At 40.8% G+C, this 21405-nt stretch overlaps 1 protein-coding gene and 1 long non-coding RNA gene across 2 annotated transcripts; one reads left to right on the forward strand and one right to left on the reverse strand.

Annotated features, from left to right (window-relative positions):
• Nucleotides 1–225: 225 nt before the first annotated feature.
• Nucleotides 226–20621, reverse strand: LOC117564000 (hormone receptor 4). The gene is made up of 3 exons (XM_034242590.2): nt 19817–20621; nt 13292–13634; nt 226–2891 (listed from the first exon to the last, which is right to left on the reverse strand). Exons 1-3 carry the CDS (start codon nt 19906–19908, stop codon nt 1380–1382), a joined length of 1947 nt encoding a protein of 648 aa, XP_034098481.1. The 5' UTR covers nt 19909–20621; the 3' UTR covers nt 226–1379.
• On the forward strand, nt 12405–13294 carry LOC117564001 (uncharacterized). Its single transcript, XR_004571729.2, has 3 exons — nt 12405–12601; nt 12657–12759; nt 12818–13294. It is a non-coding gene; the product is annotated as an uncharacterized LOC117564001 (long non-coding RNA).
• Nucleotides 20622–21405: the final 784 nt, after the last annotated feature.

Raw genomic sequence — 21405 nt, forward strand, 5'->3', positions numbered from 1 at the left:
TGTACTTTGCATGTATGTATATAAAGTATACATATATTTATATATATATAAATATATATGTATGTGGGTGTGTATATGTGTATTGTGTGTGTGGGTGTAGTTTATATAATAAACGATTTTCACTTGCCACGCACTCTCCTCTCCTCTCTCCTCTTTTCATCTTACAATTAATTATATAGATATACACAATCAACAAAAACTCAATAAATTCCAAAATCCAAAAAATTCTTGTTTGCTATCCTTTTTTGTTTTGTGTTTTGTTTTTTGGGCAAATCAAAAGGGAAAAAATACAATTAAGTTCGTTTTTTTTTGGAGGAGGTTGTTTATACATACAACGTAATAATAATAATTGATTGTAAATATAAACTTAAAATAATTAAATAATAGAAAATAATTTAAAAATGTAAAAATTAATGCGATGGTGTTTATAGAGTTCAGCATGCTCATCATACATCATTTTACATCATACATCATACATATGCATATGTGTATGTATGTGCTTTTCTATGTGTCTGTGTGCTGTAGCATGTACCATTTTGTTTTTATTTTTGTTTTTTTTTTCGTTTTTTATCATATTTGTTAGTTTAGTTTTTTTTTTTTGTAATCTTTTTTGTTTTCGCATATTTATATTTTAGTTTTTTTTTCCTTATTTTGCTCCTATTTTTATGTTTTATTGTATGTGTATGTGTGTGTGTGTTGTAATAAACAGAAAATCATAAAATTTTATGTCTATTTTGTTTTTGTACTCTGTTTTGTTGATTCTGCCTGTTGGTTGTTGTTTGTTGTTGTTGTTAAATCGTTATTTCTCTCACTTTAACTTAACCAATAAATGAACAAATTTTTTACTCTTTCTTTCATTCGCTCTCTTTTCTTTGTTTTTGCATTAAATTACAGTGGCTGTGAGTTCTCTGTTGTTGTAGTTGTTGTTCTGTTATGGAAAATGTGCTGATTAAAACTGCAAATCAATCGACAACAAAAAAATATTTGTTAACTGCACACGAAAATTTGTTTACGATTTTTCATATTTTTATACAATTTGCCATATTTTGTTTTCTTTTTTTTTTTGTTTTTGTAAAATTTCGTTTAGTTTCGACAGCAGCGACGACGAGTGCGATCGCAGTTGAGCTTTTGTCAACATGCAAAGCTGCTCTCTTTTAACGTCGCTTAACAGCTCTGTTAACGCAGGGCGGCTGCTGTTGTTGCTTAACAGCGCTGCGCTGCCGCTTATTATGTAAATGTTTAGGAGTTGCTGCTGTTGCCGCCGCTGTTGCTGTTGCTGTTACTGTTATGTTATTGCAAGCGCCTTTAATACTAGTGAGTAGAGAGGCGCTGTTAATGCTGCTGTTGCTGCTATTGTTGTTGTTGCTGTTGTTGGGCAATCAGGATGACGGCAGCTGCTTGGCAACAATGACACCGGGACGGCACTGTTTGAGTGAAGTGGTAATTGTAACGGGATGACTGCTGCCGCTCAAATGATGTGTCGTCGTCGCCCCTGATGTTGTTGCATCCCTGGTCTGCACTTTAAAAATGGCCGTTGGGGTGACACGAGCACTCGATAAGCTGCCCATATCCTTGGCCGATTTGGCTGTAATGATCACCTGCTTATTGCCCTTGATCTGCAAGTAAGGCGTCAGTTCGGCCAACGCCGCATGCTGTTTGCCTGTGGTCAATGCCAACGGCGCATCCTGCGCCAAACGATGCGTTGCACCACCGGCTGTGGTGAGTTGCATGCAATGCTGCGACTGTTGCTGGTGCTGATGTTGCTGTTGATGATGCTGCGAATGATGCGACGTCTGTTGCTGCTGTTGTTGGTAGTGCTGTTGCAACTTGTGCTGCTGATCACCATCGGCGAACAGATGATCACCCTCCAGGTGGCGTATGGCCTCCACAATGGTCTCGAGATTTTGACGCGAACGCGTAAATACCGCCGTTCCACCCATCACCGTGGGCTGATCCAGTTTCTCTGTCTTCACTTTGACGATCTTCTCATTGATGCGCTCCACCTCCACTTTGGGCGTGGCCTTGATCGCCTGCAATATCGGCGTGCTCATGCCCTCGGCATACGCTTTGGCAATCGCATTCACATTGACCTCATTCTCCGACTCGGTCGAACTATTCGATGAGAGGATGACCTCCTCATGCACCTGATCCTCGCTTATGATCTCGGCGGCTGCATCTGATTCGAGCTCCTCGATGCTGGAACACACAACCACCTGCTGTTGTCCGGTCATCTCATCGATCTCCACATACGAGACGGTGCCGCCCAAATCCTCCAGCTCCTCGGCGCGCACAAAATTGTCGGTGTGCTCGATGACCTCACGTGGAATGTAGGCGCCGCTGCTGTTGGCTGCCACAGCGGCAACAGCTGTGCCTGGTGGCGCGGTGGCAACACTATACAGTTGTCGCTTGATCATTTGCAGCTCATCCTCGAGCAGGCGTCGCAAACTGCGCTCCTTCTCCAGCAGCTTCTTTGTCTCCAGCATCTCTTTGGCCGCTATTATGCTGGCATTGCTCAATTTACTAGCCGCTGCTGCATTGGCGGCTGCCACGCCCCCTTGACCACCAGAGAGCAGTGTCATGGGTTCGGGAGACATCGATCCAAGTCCTTCGTCCGAACTGTCGCTGATCGTCTGCATGTTGATGACGTTGTCCGTCAGCTTGCGTTTCTTAATGGCCACCGCACTTGCTCCGCTCTGGTTGTTGCTGCTGCTGTTGTTCGTTTCGTTGGCATTGCCGCTGCTGCTGTTGTAGTTGTCGCCGGAGGCGCCACCGCCTCCATTTGCTTCGTGTTCACCGACCTGACGCTTCAGTTCGCTGTTCTGTGTGAGCAGCTGTGTCTTCTGGGTCTCCAGATCCACAATGTATTGGAAGGTCTGTTGTAGAATTGCCGCCTGGAAAAGAAGAAAATGGAAATTTCATTTAACAAATTAAGTACTTTAATCTGTAATATTCTAAAATAAAAAGTATTTCAACTTGCAACTTTATTATCTGATATTTCGACTTAACACATTTAGTTCGAAAAGTTTATTATTAAATGAAATTTGTAAATTTTTAGAGCATTGATGGGATTGGTCAAATACTAAATTAAACTAGAATTGTGTGCAATTTAAAAAAGTAATAACTTCAAATGTTGTAGCTCCAGTTCTTATAGTTGTTTTACCAGCAACAACAATATTTTTGCTATTGATGTACACAGATAAAAAATTTATGTAATTTTTCCCATCGAAATTCCCTTTCTCTGACTGCTGACACTAAGTACAATAATTAAAATAGAATCTAAAATTCCCATTCAATTATCGATATCTCTGCAGATCTTGCATTTCATCGCATAAACGCAACCCCAACACAAGCACTCATACACACTCGTTATACACACGTTTCGTCTGGGGGCCACACAATGAAACTCATTCACAAGGCAAGATGACAAGAGCAAAGAGCACAACGCAAAAGCAGCATAATTGCCAAAGAGCAAGCGAGCGAGTGTGATGACTATGAGTGTGTGAGCAAGAGTGAGAGGACGAGCTTTTGATAATTACAGCAAATGAATGCACGCATACATGCACGCAAACTTAACACACACACATACACTTAAGTGGCGGCGCTGTGGTTTTTGTTTGTGTTTTTTGTAGTTCTTGTGCTGGAATTTGCATTGGTTGTAGAAAGAGAGCTTATAGTAAATAGTGTAGTAAGCAAGTTGCTGTTGTTGTTATGTTGTGTTGTGTTCTTCGCTTCTGTTGTGACGCCGTGTCTTTGCCCAAAAGGTGAAGGAACTTGTGTCCTTCAAAATGCGCGCGTTCTCGGCACAAACAACACACACATACATACATATGTATGCATGTTTATGTCTCAGATAGCATATTTGCATTGGTATGTGTTTTGTGAGAGTTGTTGCTGCATTTCTGCACTGAAGAATTCCCATGCAAAATAGGCAAAAACAGCAAATGTGCGTGGGCAACGCATAAAAGTTGCATAGCAAGCAACCTCCAAAAGGCGTAGGCGAAATGGAGTCGATGATGGAGAGAGCATGCAAAAAATGTGCAAAACTCCGGCAACACCCAAAATAAAGCCCATCATGGCATTGCCAGATGCAGGCAAAAACTTTGAACTGGTAGAAGAGGGCAGAGGCTGCTGCCGCATCATGCCAATGGAATGCGAAAACTGTGTATAAATTCTTTAGCTTGTGTGCAGCTTTGTTTGGGCTTTGATTAAAAACTAATAAATCTCGCGTTGTCTCTCGTTGCATGCTGCAGCAGCAGCAGCAGCCATAAAACTTGTTTCACATTTTTCTGGTCGCCGCCGCCGCTTGTTGTCGGAGGTCACTACTACAACAACTAGTACTCGACTACGCCGGCTACAACTACAATCATACACAAACACATACACTTGCACACACAGCTGCTACTCTCTCACTCTCGCCCTCTTTGTCGCCCACCCGCTCTCGCTGCAAGCACAGCTGTCTGTGCGGCCAATGTTGTTTTGATATGATGGGGACATACAGCAGACGGTGTGAGAGCGAGAGGGAGAGATGCAGTGAGTACAGTTTTCTCAGCTTTTGCTGTGATAAAAATCGAGCGGCATCGTCGTCGTTGTTGCTGTTGTTTTGCTTGGCATTGCAATGTCGCGCGCATATACATATGTATTTTATAATAAAAATAGTATAATAATAAAGCACATACAATTTAAGTTTTTCTATGTTAATTTATGCAATTCATTTTTGTTGTGCTCGCCGCCGTCGCCAACAAAGGCCGTTCATTGACATCAGAAGGCATTGGAAACGCATTGGAAAACAACAAAGCATAGTGGAAAGTCGCACATGGTTATTTGCAAAGAGGGCCGCCATAGAATGCTTGCAAATGATTAAAAATCCTTTCAAATCAACATTACTATTTTTGTCATTGTAATTGCTGTTTCTTGCTTATTCATAAATTTTCAAATTATCCCAGAAGACTTGCACTTGCTTCAAATATCACTCAAGAGCTTTCAATTGTTAAATATTTTCCAATTGGGTAAAAATTCAAATGGGATAATCGTGCAATATTTTCCCCCAGCCCATCATATGGCCGGCAATTTGAGGCCTTGGCTAATAAGAAAATATCGTCGTCGCCGTCGTCATATCTACGACGCAGTCAGAAAATGCCGGCAAAAATCTATACACAAATCGCCCCCAGCGCAAAAAAAAACAGCAAAGCAATAACAACAGCGCTACAGCTGTACTACAAGCACATACATACATATGTACATTTACACACAAATACATGCATGCATAGTTCTTCTTGGTGTGAGTGTAAACAAAAAGCCGATCAAACGCGCGCGCGAGACTCTCGTTGTAGTTCCAACAAGAATCCCAGCCAACGCGTTCGAAACCAAACCAAACGAAACCAACCCAACCAAGCACAAGCAAACCAACAGCAGCGCTGCGCAGGCAGCGTTTTTGCGGCGACTGTACTTTTTTCCAACACACCGCTACAAAAACACACCACCAAACAGCAGGCAGCGACAGCAGCAACAGTTCCAATACGAAAAGTTTTTCAATATTCGCCGGCACCAAATGTTGCTAGAGTGTGGTTGGTTACTGCTGCTGCTTCGCTCTCTTCTACGTTGTACGGTCGTGTGCACGAGAGCGAGAGAGTGAAAGATAGTGAGAGAGCGTTTGGTTTCGTTAAGTTTACGTTTCATTTCCATTTTGTTGCGCTTGAAACGGAAATGGCACAGCCAGTCAGCCAGCCATCAGCAGTGTGGCGAAAAAACATGTGGATTCAAGCTTTTTTTTCCATCAGCTTTTTGGTGACGCTACTTTGCTCGCTCGCGCTCTCTCACTCTCACTACACATTGAGGCGTCAACGTAAACACGTGTGTTGTTCTCTTAAACTTCCAGTTGTTTCCAATACAAATTGGAAACGACTGTTCAACTGCTTGTGAGAGGGAGAGAGAGGCAGCAATCTGAAACGCGTGTACAGCAGAGGCAACAACAGCAATAGCAGCTGACTCGATGCTGCTGTTTTGCCGTCTGCGTTTCTATAAATGGCGAGGCAGCCGCGTCGTCTGACGGCGGCGACGGCCTGTTTTCTGTTTCTTTGGCCCTACACACACTACACACAATTTTTGATTGAATAAAATGCATAAAAATAGCAAAAATACATGCAATGAGAGCAGCGCGCGCCAACTGCCAACTGCTGATTCGTCACCATCAGCTGAGTTGGCAGTTCTGCGTGAGTGAAAAAAATAGTACTACATAGCATTTTTATGACTGTGACCAGTTTTGTGGGCGCGCCCGGGCCACCCAAAAAGCACAACAACATGCTGCCGTCTGTCGACGAGCAACCACCGCAAATGCATAGTCCCCCTCCCTTCTTTTGGCAGCTGGCCTACGTGCGTGCTCGCATGTTTTATGCCCAGAGAGAGCATAAAATTAGTCCATAACTTGTAAAAATATACAAAACAAAAAATCAATTTATTTATACACCAATTGTTTGGTTTGAAGTTACAAACCAACAATGCCAATGTTGTCTATTTGACGTATCCAGAATTTTCTAAAATATATTTTTAAATTCTTCTCAGTCGCATACCAAGTTCCAATTCGATCGATATACACATTCATGCATTGTATGAATATTTCTAAATTGATTCTACTACGATGCAGTATATTGATTGATCAATGTACGAATGGTTTTTGAATTAAATCGATTCTGCTGTTTGTTGATTTATCGATATACGATAAATACATACATTTACTTGTATTGAAAACGATTCTAGTTCAATTTTTTTATCATCTCAATTGCATTGCCACTTTTGCCTCTTTCTCTCTCCTATTGCGTCGCACGTTTTCGTTGGCGGCAAACAATTTGCGTTGTGTTTGTTCTCGCTGCTTATCTTCCTCTGCCAACGTCGAAGTCGACGACAACGACAGGTGCAAGAGAGTATGAGTGCGAATGCGAGAGCATGAGGAGAGGGTGAACTAAAATTCTGCTCTCCTTGGGCGAATAGCGCGTCGTATACATACATATGTACATACATATGTATGTACATAGTTAAGAAAACAAGTCAGCTGACATTAAAATTGTAGTTTCATGCTGTTGCTCTTGTTGTTGTTGATGCTGTTTTGCGAATTTGCGCGTCTTTTTCTTGGGCAAACAAAAGCGCGTGTTTTGTGCGGCCACTGCTGTGGTTGATTAACATTTTTTGTTTTTTTTTTCGTAGCGTTGAGCTTTTGCATGTCCAATGAATTTTTGCTAAAATTAGCAAACACACACATGCATACTTGCGTATATATGTATTTACAAACATAGCGGAATTTGAGATGGCCGCACACATTGCAGCCTCAGCTCATTTTGCGAAAAATACACACACGCACACATATTTCACATAGTATTTCGCTGTTTTTGGCAATACATGCGCAACTTCTCATGCGCAAAAAAAACAGCTGCGGCTACTAAGCGCTGCCGGCATTGATGCGCACATACGCACACACACTTGCTTACCCATGTACATGTACTTTGTTCACTCATACATATGAAAAAGCACCCACATGTCGGCAGAGCACACACACATACACACATCTTTGGTTCGCTCGTACTCGCTCTTTCGCACTCAGCTGGTAGCGCGCCCACAACACCAACGAACGGGCGCCAAACATGTGTTTTCTACACACTCACATGCACACAGATACATAGCTGTAACAAAAGCTACCGCTGCTCATGATAATCGGTGACAACATCGCTAAAGTGCGAAGGAGAGAGCAGCACAATTGCATTAAATGAATACTATTTATAAAAAGTGAGACATATGGACACACTGCTGATGTAGTTCACAATAGAAATGCGATTGAACAAAATTTCACAGAAAATGTCGTCATCGAGACAAAAGCCAAAGAGATTACGGAGCACAACACAAGAGAAGGCGAGGTCATTTTGGGGGTCTCTCGAGAGAGCAGAAATAAAATAAAACAGCTGTCGTTTTGTGGATCTGGTAGCGCTCAAAATATTTAAATATAAACACTCATTTTTTTGTGTTGTGTGCCAAATTGTATTTTGCGTATTTAGCTAATTTTTAACGAGAGTCGCCGGCGCCATAGCAGCTGCTTTGTGGCCTGTGACTCAGTCTATAAAACATATGTATGTATGTATGTACAAACTTATATACTGTATACATTATATTACGTATTTACACTAACCTAATTTAAGTATAACACGTGCTTTGCCTCTTCGCTTCTCTACTCTACCCTTTTCTCTTTTAGCACTCACAACCAAAGCTCGTTAAACGAGTCGTTAAGTGTTCGACACTCAAAAACATAACGGATAACAAAATGCAGTCCTGCATTGCCAGTGTTGCCTAGCTGCAAAACATTCATATGCAATGCACAAGTGTTGCCTCTCCAATTTACCAAGACTTCTGCTTTTGCTTCTTCTCATTCTTCTTCTTTTTGTTGTTATTGTTGTTGTCGTCACTCGCGCTTTCAGCGACTTCATTAAAATTCCATTACAAAAGGTCAATAAAACTTTGAACCAACAACAATGGGCAAAACATACATACAAAAAAAAGCTCATGGTCAACGAAAGCATTTAATTAGCATACAAAAAACAAAGAACGAACGAACGAACGAAAAAAAAATGGTTACACACAAACACACACATGCGGGATGAGTTGAAAGTGTGTTGAAAACCATTTGAATTTGAATAGCAGGAGAAACAGCACAGCAACAACCACAAATGCGATGAAAGCACGAAAGCAACAAAAACAACATTTGCCGTTAGAGCATTTTTGTGTATGCCGGCAAAACGCGTTGTCAAATTCCATTGCAATAACAACAACAACAATGATATGAAGCAGCCGACAAAGCAAAGCGGCGTCAACGCTGACGCTGACCCTCAAATACCGTAGCACGCATAAATGCGAGTGTATGTATGTGTGCGTACTCACAACAGATCAGCTGATCGAATTTCATGCCTACAGGCAAGTACAACCAACAAAGCCAACGCGTAGCGTATTTATTTTGATTCGCATGTGTGTGTGTGACTTCACACCCAAGACAGCTGTTTTAATTAACCCAAATAAAATAAAAACAACAACAGCCGCCAGACACGCTGCGCATTGCATTTTATTTTAAAAATAACGCTTTTAATTGCAGCGTAAAATTGAATTAAAAATAAGAAACAATGATGCGGGCGGGCGAGTGCAATTGCTGTCAAACTTTGGTCAGTCACACAATGCTTTGTCAACTGTCGTCGAGACGACGACGCAATTGGGAAAGCTGAGCTTTTTGCCGGTCAACCTTGTTATTGCTTGACCAGCTGAGCTGACGACGTCGTGTATGTGTGTGCGTGCAAATTGCGCAGCAAAAATGCCGGTTGTTTTTTTTGTGAATTAAATAAAAATATATTTAGCTTTGTTTGTTGTTGCAGTAGATTTACTTATTTAGTATTTTTCATTGTGCTGTGTTTGTTATTGTACATTATTTAGTACTTGAATTATCATCAGCTGTTTGCTGATTCATTGATGCAAGCTAATATTGTTATTGCTGTTGTTGTTGTTGTTGTTAAGGGGAAAACGGAACGGAACTAACATCTGAATGTGGAATTCATAGACCGCCTTTCCCATTTTGATGCTGTTAATGGCTTTTTTCTTTTGCAGTCGCCTGTCGCTTCTTTAGCCATTGATAAAAAAAAGAAGAAAAAAACACCGCAACAAAGTCATTAAATCCGGCGAGACGGCATTCCATGTAATCAACAGTAACTGCAACAACAAGTCGAAAGCTTAGCTCAGCAAAGCAAAGCCTGCAATTGACAAAGTGACGGCGTCGTCGGCTACGTTCGCAGCGGCGTCGATCTTTAAGCGCCAGACGACGACAGCGGCTCTGCCAACGACCGACCGACATTTTTGCAAATACACATACACACACTGTCACACTTGTCTGCCTGCTGTCTGTAGCTGTATGTGTGTGTGTGTGTGCGAGAAGAAAACCCACAAAGTAATTGATCCATTGCACTTATGCTTTGCTAGGCCGCCGTTATTGTTGCCTTGCAGCTTTCTCTCTGCTTTCTTGTTGTTGTTGTTCGCTGACTTGCTCGCTGCGTTCTCTTTGCAATTGCATTCTTGGTGTCTGTTGAAAGTCACAGTTAACGGCTCTCGCCGTTAAGTTATCGTTTTGCTAGTGACCCTGCATATTCAATAATCGTCTTCTGCCACCCACAAGGGAAACTTACGCACACATGCGCAAGCACATATAAAGCAATTAAGTAAAGCGCATAGACATTTAACTTTTAATTAAAAACAAAAAAAAAAGGAGGAGCAATAAAATAATTTCAAATTACGAAATCAGGCTGCATTAATTGCATTCTATAGCCAAAGATAATCTCTATAGTAAAAGTTGTGCGCGAGTGAACGAGATGACAACTTTTTACTACGCTGAAAGTACAGCTACACTCACTAAATGTGCCATCTATTGGCGACTATATACAAAACATGTATATACATAGCTGACATAACAGCAGCAGCACCTTGCGCTTATGTATTTGTTCTTATGTATGGGTGTTGGCGCATCCCGGACCAGCTGCTGCGCTGCAATCGGCGCACAAAGGTTGCCCGATGCCAATGGCCTAGTGCACTGTTTGCCCTCTACTACCCACTCTCCTCTCACGGTCTTGCTCCCTACCTATGCAGCCCTTGCCCTGCCACGCCTTTTTGCCGGGCCAACGACAACAACATGCATTGCGCAGCTGCGCGCCAAACGAAAAAGCTGAACGCCCAATTCTTCCTATTAGAGTTTGAGGGCAACCATCCAGTCCCCCTAATCCACCATCCACAAGTCCTTTTTCTACACACGGCTGCCTGTGCCTGTCACTTCCAGTCGTCGTCATCGCTGAAACAGCTGCCTACCAGGCGCCAGGCAGCCGACGCCAACAAAACGTTTCATTTCGACAAACAAAATGGCAATGAAACAGGCGTGTTTCCTCCCTCCGCCACCCACTCACAAACTACCATCACCTGCCATCATTCACTCACTCTTTAGCAATACGAGCGAATGAATTGGAGAGAAAGAGAGAGAGAGCGCGTCGCTCTCAGCTGTGGGCTACATCATTTTTGTATAGTGGGAGTTGGTTGGGCTTGGCTGTCGACGCCGTCAAAGCTTTGAGTCTGTGCGCCGACTACAGTTAACTGTAGTCCTAAGCACCTAATGTCATTGTCTGTGTGTGTGTGTGTGTGTGTGTAAGTTGTAGGAGTTGTAGTAGTATTAGTCTATGTCCATCCAGTGTTGTGTTGTCCCTGGACTACAAACTTTAGGGTTGGTTTTTTTTGGGGCGCTTTTGGCGCGCACTGGAAGAGGCCGCAAGACAACTGGATCGATATTTTTGGAGCTGATGCCTCCTGCTAACGTTAATTTTGGGTATAGAGAGACACATAGAAATATGCTGAAGACAATAATTCCAGTTGTCAGCCCCACAATTCCCTCTCTCATGCGACACTTTAATGTAGGTTAGTTCAGCTGCTGCTACTGCAAAATGGGCAACACAACAAACGGGACAAAACTGTACGCAATTGCACTTTGCACTTTGGCGCCACCTAGCGCACAAGTTCAATGACCCGCCTCAACGAGTAAATCACAGACTACTTGGTATAGTCGCCCCTTCTCTAACCTACCAGCCAACCACAATTCTTATGTACGTACGTATTTTCGCAAAGCTCTCTGTGCATGTGTGTGTGCTTAAGAGTGCGTTTACATGCATGTGTTTTTGTGTGTGAGCTGCATTCATCGTGCGACCTGATTCCGATTTCATTCGTTGCCGTCGTCAGCGCCGTCGTCAGTTTGTTGTCGTTTTAGGCCTAAGCCAAAGCTGCCGTCACTTCAACGTAGGGCAAGGGAGAAGTTGAGGGGAGAGGATGGCTTTTACTCCAAGTTGGTCAAGCTAGTGCTGCTCTCCTGCTCGCACACTAAACTACTACATACTACAATGTTTACTATGTGTGATAAACGTTGCAGCACTGTAAAAGCAAAAAAAAGAACGCAAAAAATCCATAAACTACTTGCATCGCAAGCAGTAAAAGGGAGAAGGAGCAACCACCCACCAATGGATTCGTCTCTCTCACTCATACTCCTTCGTTCGTCATGGCTGCCATACGCCCATTATGTCATTCATCACGACACAGCAGAGCAGCAGCAGCGTCGACGTCGACGTCAACGCTGCTGATTTACCCCTTTTCTGATGTTGTTGTTGTCGCGCGTGTCGTAAAGTAACGTATTTTTTTTTTTAATATTTACGCGTTTTTCTTCTTCCTGTTTACATTGTTGTGTAGCCCTTTTACTCTTTCACTTTGCTGTTATATTGACACATGAGCTGTCATTTTCTTGTTTATGCTGCTGACTTTTTAGCATTTTGTCGTTTGATTTATGCTTGCGGGCAAAATGAAGTTTAGTTTGTTGGCTGACATTTTTCAATTTGCAATAAATAAGACAAAAACAATAACAAAAAGGACCGCAGCGCGATCTCGATAACTCAGTCATATATTTTGGCCCTTTACAATTGTCGAAACAAACGAAAGAAGAGAGAGCTAGAGTGAGATAGAAATAGAAGTCTAGCAGCAGACACATAAATAACGACAAAAGAAAGTATGTACATACAGCAAATGAATCTTTTTTAATATGACAACTTGCTGATTTACAGCCGTCTGCTGCACACACACACATACAGTTACATCCCCCCACGCAGCAGCCGTCACAACAAATCGATGTTTGTCTCAAGGTGAAAAATCTACCGCATAACTTGCGTATGTATGCAAAAGAAAACAAAAAAAAAAAAAATAAAATAATAATGACCAACAAAAGGTGACTGCGACGTCAAAAAGGTTGCCATATCAACAAGCCTTGCAAAGGGACCTTCACGTGTCAAGAGGCTAAAATCGTAGGAGTGTGAGGGGGAGAAACATACATACATTGTTGACGTCGCTGTTGGCGTGCAGCTTAAGCGCCGACATTTTGGAAAGTTTTAGCAAAGTGACTGCAGTCAAAGTGCGAGAAGGAGTGCGGCAAAGTGTGTGTGTGTGTGTGTATGTGTGTAAGTGTAAAGAGCGGCAATTTGTCAACATGTGTGATAAGGCACAAGGTATTTGTTGCTGTTGTTTCTGTTGCTCTTATGCTAATGTAATTGGAGTTGCGTGCTCATTGAGGTGTTGAGCTGTTAATGGTCTACTCTACCAATATACACACACTGCCTGCCCGGCTATTGCAATCCAATTAGTACCTAGACGCAGTGCCATTCAAACTGTAAAAGGTTCTTCTTGTTTGTTGTTTATCACTTACCTTGCTCAACTTTTCGCCCTCGTGTCGCGGCAGCAGGGAACGTAAACTCTGAAAACCGGCATTGATGCTCTGCATGCGTCGACGCTCATTGCTATTGGCGATTTCGCGTCGCATACGTTTCTCGGTATCCAAAATGGGTTTGCCACTTGGCGAGCTGCCTCCGTCGCCCCCCCCACCCATCCCATCGCCACCGCCGCCGTCTGCTCCCCCTCCTCCCTTTGTGGTATTCGAACCGCTCATGTTCGATTGACGACGCTGCGAACTTGTTGTAACCTGATGCGACGGTTCGGTGGTATATTCAATGTGATACGTATTCTCGCCCCCAGAATCTTCGAGTTGTAATCTGTAAAACGCAAAATGAAACAATTACAAAATTAAAAAGATATTTTAACAGTCATATGATTTGTCTTGTATATATTTATAACACACAAATCCAATTAACTTATACATAGTCAAACACACACACACACAGCACAATAGCGTTGAAAAATTCATTCATTCATAAATTTACAATTCCATTCAATTCCACACTACACAGTTTTAGTTTAGCTGCTGCCCACACACACACTTACAAACACACATAACAATGCGACGTCGCGTCGCGTCGCTGCAAGCAGCGCTGCCCATAGGCAAAGCCAAAACCAAAACCACATCGCATCAATACAACGAAAAATGTACAAATAATAAACACAACTACAACAACAACAGCATAAAAATCAACATGTCGATGGCGAGCGTAAGAAGAGAGTGTGAGAGAGCGGAAGAGAGCGATAAACTGAACTCAACTACTGAGCGTCGTTCGTTGCTCGCACCGCACAGCTGTCAAATATGGATAGCCATTTTGTTGTTGGTGTTGGTGTTGCTGTGTTATTGTTATTGTGACTCTTGGATTAAAGTCGAATTTATGCTACACACATACACACGTAGCATAAGAATTTCAAACAGGTTTCTTACAACAACAAAATACAATCTGAAAATCATTTTCACAGGCCACACAAAAAACATATGAGAGTTTGTCTATGTGTGTGTGCATTTAAGAGCGTCTGTGTAAAGTTGCAACACTGCATTCCAGCAGAAAGCAGCAGCAACAAGAAGAAGAACGTTGCAAGACAAAGTCAACGATAGAAAATCTTAGACGAAGTTGTCGTCATCTAGTTGCATTGGTTTATTTTTAGCAACATACCATTACCATCCACAACAAAGGTCGTTCTCCGGCAGCATATTTGTGTTGTGGATGCGATACCCTGTACAGCTCAGCCAAGTGAGGTATATTTACTGATTCACGTATAAGAATATAAATAATAAAAACTAATTAGCTTCAGCTTTTAGTTTGTAGCCTTTTGTTCTGCTTGATATATAAAATTATATAAAAATTAGTTTTGAAAAATTTTCAATTTAGATATTTTATATTTATTTGGCAGCATAAAAAAAGTAAAATTGTATTGGTGTAATACTACTTTTATTAGTTTATTGTAGTTCAATGCTAAATTTAGAAATATTTTCCAACTATTTTTAAATAATTTATTTTGAAATTATTATAGGGTAGCTAGTAATCGAAACAACTTGCAGTCTTCTCGTCTTTGTTGTTTGTTGCTCAAGCGGATGTTGCTGCACTTGCTGCTCTGGAATTTCTATTTACGCGAACAAAAGGTAAAAGCTACACAACTTGAATGGAAGCTGCAGCAGCCAGAAGCAAAAACCAAAACAAACACTAATACAAATTATTTTCGGCACGCAGTTACAGCAAGCAACACATGCACAACTTACTTGCATATGCATGTGTGAAATTGTTGTTGTTACTGCAACAGCTGTTAAAATTAACATACACAAACACAGCAGGGTGCGCGGCTAAAAATAGCGATCATGCTAAACTTAACAGCAGCTGTTAAACATGTCAGATCAGGGTGGCCATCATGTGTTGTGACTTTGCTAATTTAACAGCAGCTGTAAAAGGAACCAAAATTATTTGAATTTGCAATTGCAATTGGATGTTTTGCATGTACTACGAAATTTCACTTGCAGCTAAAGAATAACAAGCAAAGAACACATGACACACAACAGCTGCTGTTGCTGCTGCTGCCCGGGGGCCGACGCTGCTGTTGCCCCAAAGTTCAATGTAGTTCATTGGCCACTTTTCGCTAACCAACCAGCACACACACACATGCGCAAATACAGAAACCTAAACAGAACAGACAAAGCCGAAGTCACGAGTGCCGCCGAGTTGATGTTTTTGTTATTGCTGTTGCACTGCACATAAATCGTATGCAATGCATATGTATGTGTATGTGAGTGAAGTATGTGCATGTGTGTGTGCGTTTATTGGGTCAACGCTTACGTCATCATTTTTGCCTGGAATTTGTCGTCAACAATTTTCGCCGATTTGCAGGTGGATGGAGCCGTCGCTGCATTCATGTTTAATTCATAAAGATAAATATGAGTTATGTAATCCCCATGTACACGCATTGTTGTTGTCCCCCTCTAACCATCAGGGCAGTCAATAAGATGCAAAAATCGAAGTAATCAACTCAAGTTCAAAATGCCTCATTTGAAGTGGTTATAGTTTTATTACTGATTTCACTTGAGGACTTCAAGATCCTAAAAAGTGAGCTACTTAATATTTTTAGTTTAATTCATAACATTTACAACTATTTTACTTTTTATTTATTTTTTGAGGTACTATAAACAACAAATATTATACCCGTATTGCTGCATTTTTTTCCTAGAATAGATTACGATAAAACGCTACTAAAATATAAATTGTGTCAGGTCCAAGAATCGTTTGTTTACATTCTGTATTATATATAGGGACAATTTTGCAGCGTTTTTATCTATATTAATAAATCATTAGCAGTCATTACTTTTTGATATGTTTACAGACAACCTAGATGTTAAATTATTATTTTTATTACAAAAAATCATTACCATAGAAGATTTTTAATTTAATTCACTGAATGCATATTTCTTATTTTTATAAATTATAAATTTTCTAAATAAATTTGTTCTATTGCAGTTGTTTATAATTTTAACTCAAAGTTTATTTGAATATTAGCAAATCACATTGATTTCCACATTTCCCATTGGTGATTTCAGATGCTAAAACAGCGAGTATTTATTTGGTAGTCAAAGCTTATCCTTATTTTATTTGGTCACACTTTTACGATCGCCCAGATGACGATTATGAGCATGAAGGGGGAGGGAGTGCAAAGCTGCTGCAGCGTTTTGTGCCCAGTCACGTATTTGCGCGCACACACAAACATACAACATCGAATACTAACACATACATAGTTGCAAATAAAGGCCGAACTAAAGCGTAGTAAATGCTAAAAAGGTAGTAGAAGAAGCAGCAAATGGCGAAATGCGCAATAAAACGCAATAAACTTTGCCACTTGCGTAATGTGCAGCACAGCAGCAGCAACAATAGCAACAATGTAGCATAAACAAATGAAAAAGTTTAGAATAGTCTCTGCCCGCTCCTTCTGACTTCCCCTCTAGCAATTGAAACGGATTCAAATGTGTCGGCCTTTTGGCGCCACATTTGCAATAAAAATATAAACAGAGAACATGCAATTTCGATGATGGGGTCTATGGGAGGGGAGGAGTGACACATAACGGTTACATAAGCGCACACGCTCTCGCATGAGGTAATTCGAGATGAATGTGTGCGAGAGAGTGAAAGAGCGGGAGGGAGGTAGGTGTACAAGTAATGCCTTTGCATGTTGCTCAACATGCGTGTGAGTGACAAAAACAACAGCTGTTGAGTAAGTGCTGCCAATGCACAGAAGACTTACACATTAAATGAGTAAGTGCTGTTAATACATTGATAGTTGTCACACAACAGCAGCTGATGGCAAAAGTTACGTTAATCTTTTGCAAAATTTTCGCATTTTAAGCAAAAACACAAAAATATAATATCATGTGTTTTTCAACATCAACAAAACTGGTGCCGAACACTTGGCGCTTCCCTCTCACTCTCTTTGCTTGTCTGCTCATTCGCTCACCCACTCTCACTCTCAGGCAGACGTCGACGGAGCGCAGGTTGCCCATAATATAAAATACCGCATGCGAAAAACGCAGTGGGAATTGAAACAGCGAAACGCTTGACATGTGAAACAGCCATCGCCCAAAAATTTGCGCAGCAGCTTTTTATCTTTGCTTATTGTTGCAGTCTATATGTGTGTGTTTGTGCATTGTTTTCTTATTGGCAATTTTTTTTCTCTTTTTTTTCGAAAATTTATAGCGCACACACAACACACACATACATATGTATGTAAATGTATGTGCATTCACAGTCAGCGAGATGCGTCGGCGTTAACAGCAGCGGCATTTTGTGTATATGTTTTTTTTTCAATGAACTGTCTGTAGTAGTAGTAAAAAGCGCTGCTGCGGTGTGTGGCGGCATCTGTACTTTTTGCACATACAAATTCCCCTTACTCAAAAAACACACAAGCTCTCTTTGCTCTTGCTATCTTTCGCTCACTGGCTCTCTCTGTCTGTTCGACTCTTGTCAGGCAAAGGAGCAACAAGCTTTTGAGTGCAATGCAAACACACTCACTCTAGCTCACTCACTCACATGGGCTGCCTTATGTACTTTTGCAAAGCTGGAGAGAGTGTGAGAACGCGAGGCCGACAATTGAACTGCACATGCAGAAACACACATACAGAAGGCAGCTGGCGTCGCAGTCGCAGTAGCGCATTGACGCCGCCTTCCAGTGTGTGGGGAAAACGGAAATGACGCCACATGCAAACACAATTTGCGTGTGTGTGAGAGAGCATGTGCAACTCTTTGGAGACTTTTAGCCAAGGCACTTTGCCGGGCGCAGCTGCTGCAGATGTTGTTGTTGCAAGGCGCATTTTAAATTATTTTTCTCTTTTTTATGTTTCGCTTTCGGCATGAAAACGTATATAACGAAATTGCAATTTGTGGGCTAGCAATAAATAAAAAGAAAAGCTGTCAGCTGTTTCGCACAATTACTCGTAGTGTTGATAAAGTAAATAGTAAGAAGAAGACCTTCGGCATGCAGTTATACAATATAAACATATGGGAAATGCCAGGCTTATTGATAAGCCACACGCACACACACAAGGCCTTGAGGGCTGTCAGCTGCCTAGAGGGAAAGGGAGAGAGCGAGTATGTACGGCGATTGGTTTCTTTTACGTCAGCCTCAAGCTGACTGCTATGAAGATATGTGTGTGTATGCGAACATATGCTGAGCAAAAGCAACCGCAACAACAGCAGAGGCGGCTGATAACGTTGACGTCGTCGTCTCCGTTTTGCTGATTTTGTCGTCGTGTGACGTGTGACCAACAAAACCATATGATTTTGATAAAAGGGCCGGCGCAACTTTCGCCGCGAGCAAAAATAAAACTACGATTCGCTAATAAGCAACAAAAACGGCAAACAAAGCAAATAGAGAAAAAATGAAAAAAGCAACAACAACCGCTAACTTGCCTCTACTCTTTTACTCTGTTTCTCAATTCTCGTTCTTTCGTACGGTAAATCAAATGTGTCATTTTGTGCAAATAAAAAAATATACCAAATTTTAAGTATATTCATATATTTTATAGTATATTATTTTTGTATTCAGTTGCTTTCTGCACTTCTTTCTACATTCTACATTTGTAGTGTGTGTAGAGAGCGATAACATTCCTCGCTCGCACGCTCTTTCTCTCACTTATTCAGGTAGCCTCTGCCATATGATGATTATAGAAATATTCAGCCGGTACAGCTGACTTCACTGCTGTTGATTAGACACAGTGTGCCATGATAAGCAACAGACGGCGACAGCGACGCGTTGTTTGTTATTGACTGAGAGAGCGGAGAGAAAAAGAGAGCGCATTGCAGATCGTAATGCAAATAAAGCAACAACTATAGCATATACTTTGAAATTGTACAACTCAAATAGATAATTAAGTTTAATTGAAATTTTTGCTGCAGCTGGACAGCCATAATTTTTTGGACAACAGTGTAAATCCCTAACAGCCGTATTTTTCAAACATGGCGAGTGTAAAACGTAAAAACAACAAAAGTGAAGAGCAGACAAGAAAAAAGTAGCGTCACCTTTTTCCAGCCCAAAAGTGAGAGAGAGAGAGAGAGACAAAGTGGTATATAAGCGAAACGGGCAGAGAATCAACAAACGGGGGAATGGTGTGGAAATGAAATGGAATGCTGTCCATACGTTTTCCCATATGTACGCTTGTTATTTGCCTGTGTATGTATGTGTGACTTCACTGCTTTGTAATAATGCACTAGTGGTGGTGTTTTTATGCGGCGTTTGTTTTGTGCGGCAAAACAGGCGGCAAAAATTATATACGACGTTTTCTTTCGTTCGTTTCATCCTTGGTGATTGTGTGTGTGCAAGAGAGATAGCATGATGCGTAACAAAAATAATCGATAATTTGCGTGATAAAAACGAAGAAAAGTGCAAGCGCAAAAACGTTTTGTTTATTTTACCTTTAAGCGTTTGCAGAGTAAACAAAAAACTTAATATAATTATTGTTTATTTTTATTAGTTATGGGCCACTTACTGTAATTCTTCATCCAATTCCTCGGCGCTGTTGTATTCGGCGTTTTCCAAAATGACTTCCTCCGTTTTGATGGGCAGCGGTACAGAAGACATGTTTTATTTTATATTGTATTTTGTTGTTTTAGCTGATGCTGTTGTTGTTGTTATTACTGTCGCACACACGTGTTTCACTAACACTGCTCTGCTTTTTAATTTTTGGTTTTGCAAGTTATTTGCTTTGCGAATGGTTTTTGTTTTTGGTCACACTATGCTCTCACACGCATATATACATATATATAAATATATATATATATATGTAAACACACCACACACGAAATCGATCGTTGACTTTTCTTTTTGCTATTTGCAACTGTATGAGTGTGTTTTCGATTTTGTCGTCGTCAGCTGGTCTTCTGTCTGCTGCTTCTTCTCGTCGGCTGCCTTCAGCTGCTTTTTGTGTTTAGCGGCAAAAAATTTGTTAGGCAGACAACACACAAACACAGACAAGCACGCATTCACTCACACACACGCGTACAAACAGCAGGCGGCGCGCCGTTAAGATTTTATTTCTTCTTTTTAGCGCGACGACGTTGTCGATGACGTTGTTGTTATTGCTGCTGTTGAACAGCACAAACACTAAAAGTTTTTCATAAACTTTTGTACAATATAAATTTTTGCAGCTGTTGTTGTTTCTTTTTATTTTGCTTCGGCAAACTCATACACTGTTAGATATATATATGTATATATATATAAGCAAAATGGTTGCACTGTACGTAGACCGCGTTTTTGGTTCAAAGCGTCCGCGACACACGTCTGCTCGGTTCAAATAGTCAACGCAAATTAACAGCTGTTAAACGTGAATAGTGTGGCCGCATTAACAAGCTAGGAAAATGTACCAAAAATGACAGGGGTGCACATCAAAGGTACATCGCAAGTATTTCTTTTACCCCGCCGGGAAGTACAATATTTTAATTTAATATTTATATGGAATAATTCAAGTATTATCATATACAAAATATATTATTTGTACTTATTGGGCTGCATACATAAGTGAAACAATAATAAATTTTGGCTATTGGCAATTTCAAAGTCATAATAAAGAAATATTTTGAGAAAAGCATTCCAATAAAGCATTCAGCAAATTCAAATTGTTAATTCTAAATGGGTTGCTGTGTGACCATTGTATGCAAAAACACGTGAATAAATACTGACGCTCTTATACACTGTGGGATTTTTTAACATAAGGCGTGCTCTTAAGCTGTTACTTAGCAGTTGTGAAGAGAGTGAGCTCTGTTAATCAATGTTGGCTGTTAAAATTTGATTCACAACCAAACTTTGGAACTTTATTAAATAGTTTAAGATTATTTGATATAAAGCAATTTAATAAAATAATTTTCATTATTCATTATTCATTTCACAAAAATTTAATATGAATTCAAAAAGTTTACGCTTAAGCAGCAGTGTGACCATATTATTCACAGTACAGAATTCCACTCACTGTTAACTAAACAGCAGCAATTTTCATTTGTTATGAGTGTCTGAGAGAAAAAGAGAGCGAGTGTTGCCAGTGTTGAAAAAGTACGCTTTGTTGAAAGCATAGTATGCAGCTAA

This window comes from Drosophila albomicans, chromosome 2L (assembly GCF_009650485.2).
Source record: "Drosophila albomicans strain 15112-1751.03 chromosome 2L, ASM965048v2, whole genome shotgun sequence".
NCBI classification, from domain to species: Eukaryota; Metazoa; Arthropoda; class Insecta; order Diptera; family Drosophilidae; genus Drosophila; species Drosophila albomicans.

What these genes read in the sequence shown, in the direction of transcription:
- LOC117564000 (XM_034242590.2), bottom strand. Translation starts at nt 19,908, where the DNA reads ATGTCTTCTGTACCGCTGCCCATCAAAACGGAGGAAGTCATTTTGGAA. An exon ending in GAATTGGATGAAGAATTACA is followed by an intron (nt 13,635 to 19,816) that starts GTAAGTGGCCCA and finishes TGCGTTTTACAG; the next exon opens with ATTACAACTCGAAGATTCTG. An exon ending in AGGGCGAAAAGTTGAGCAAG is followed by an intron (nt 2,892 to 13,291) that starts GTAAGTGATAAA and finishes CTTCTTTTCCAG; the next exon opens with GCGGCAATTCTACAACAGAC.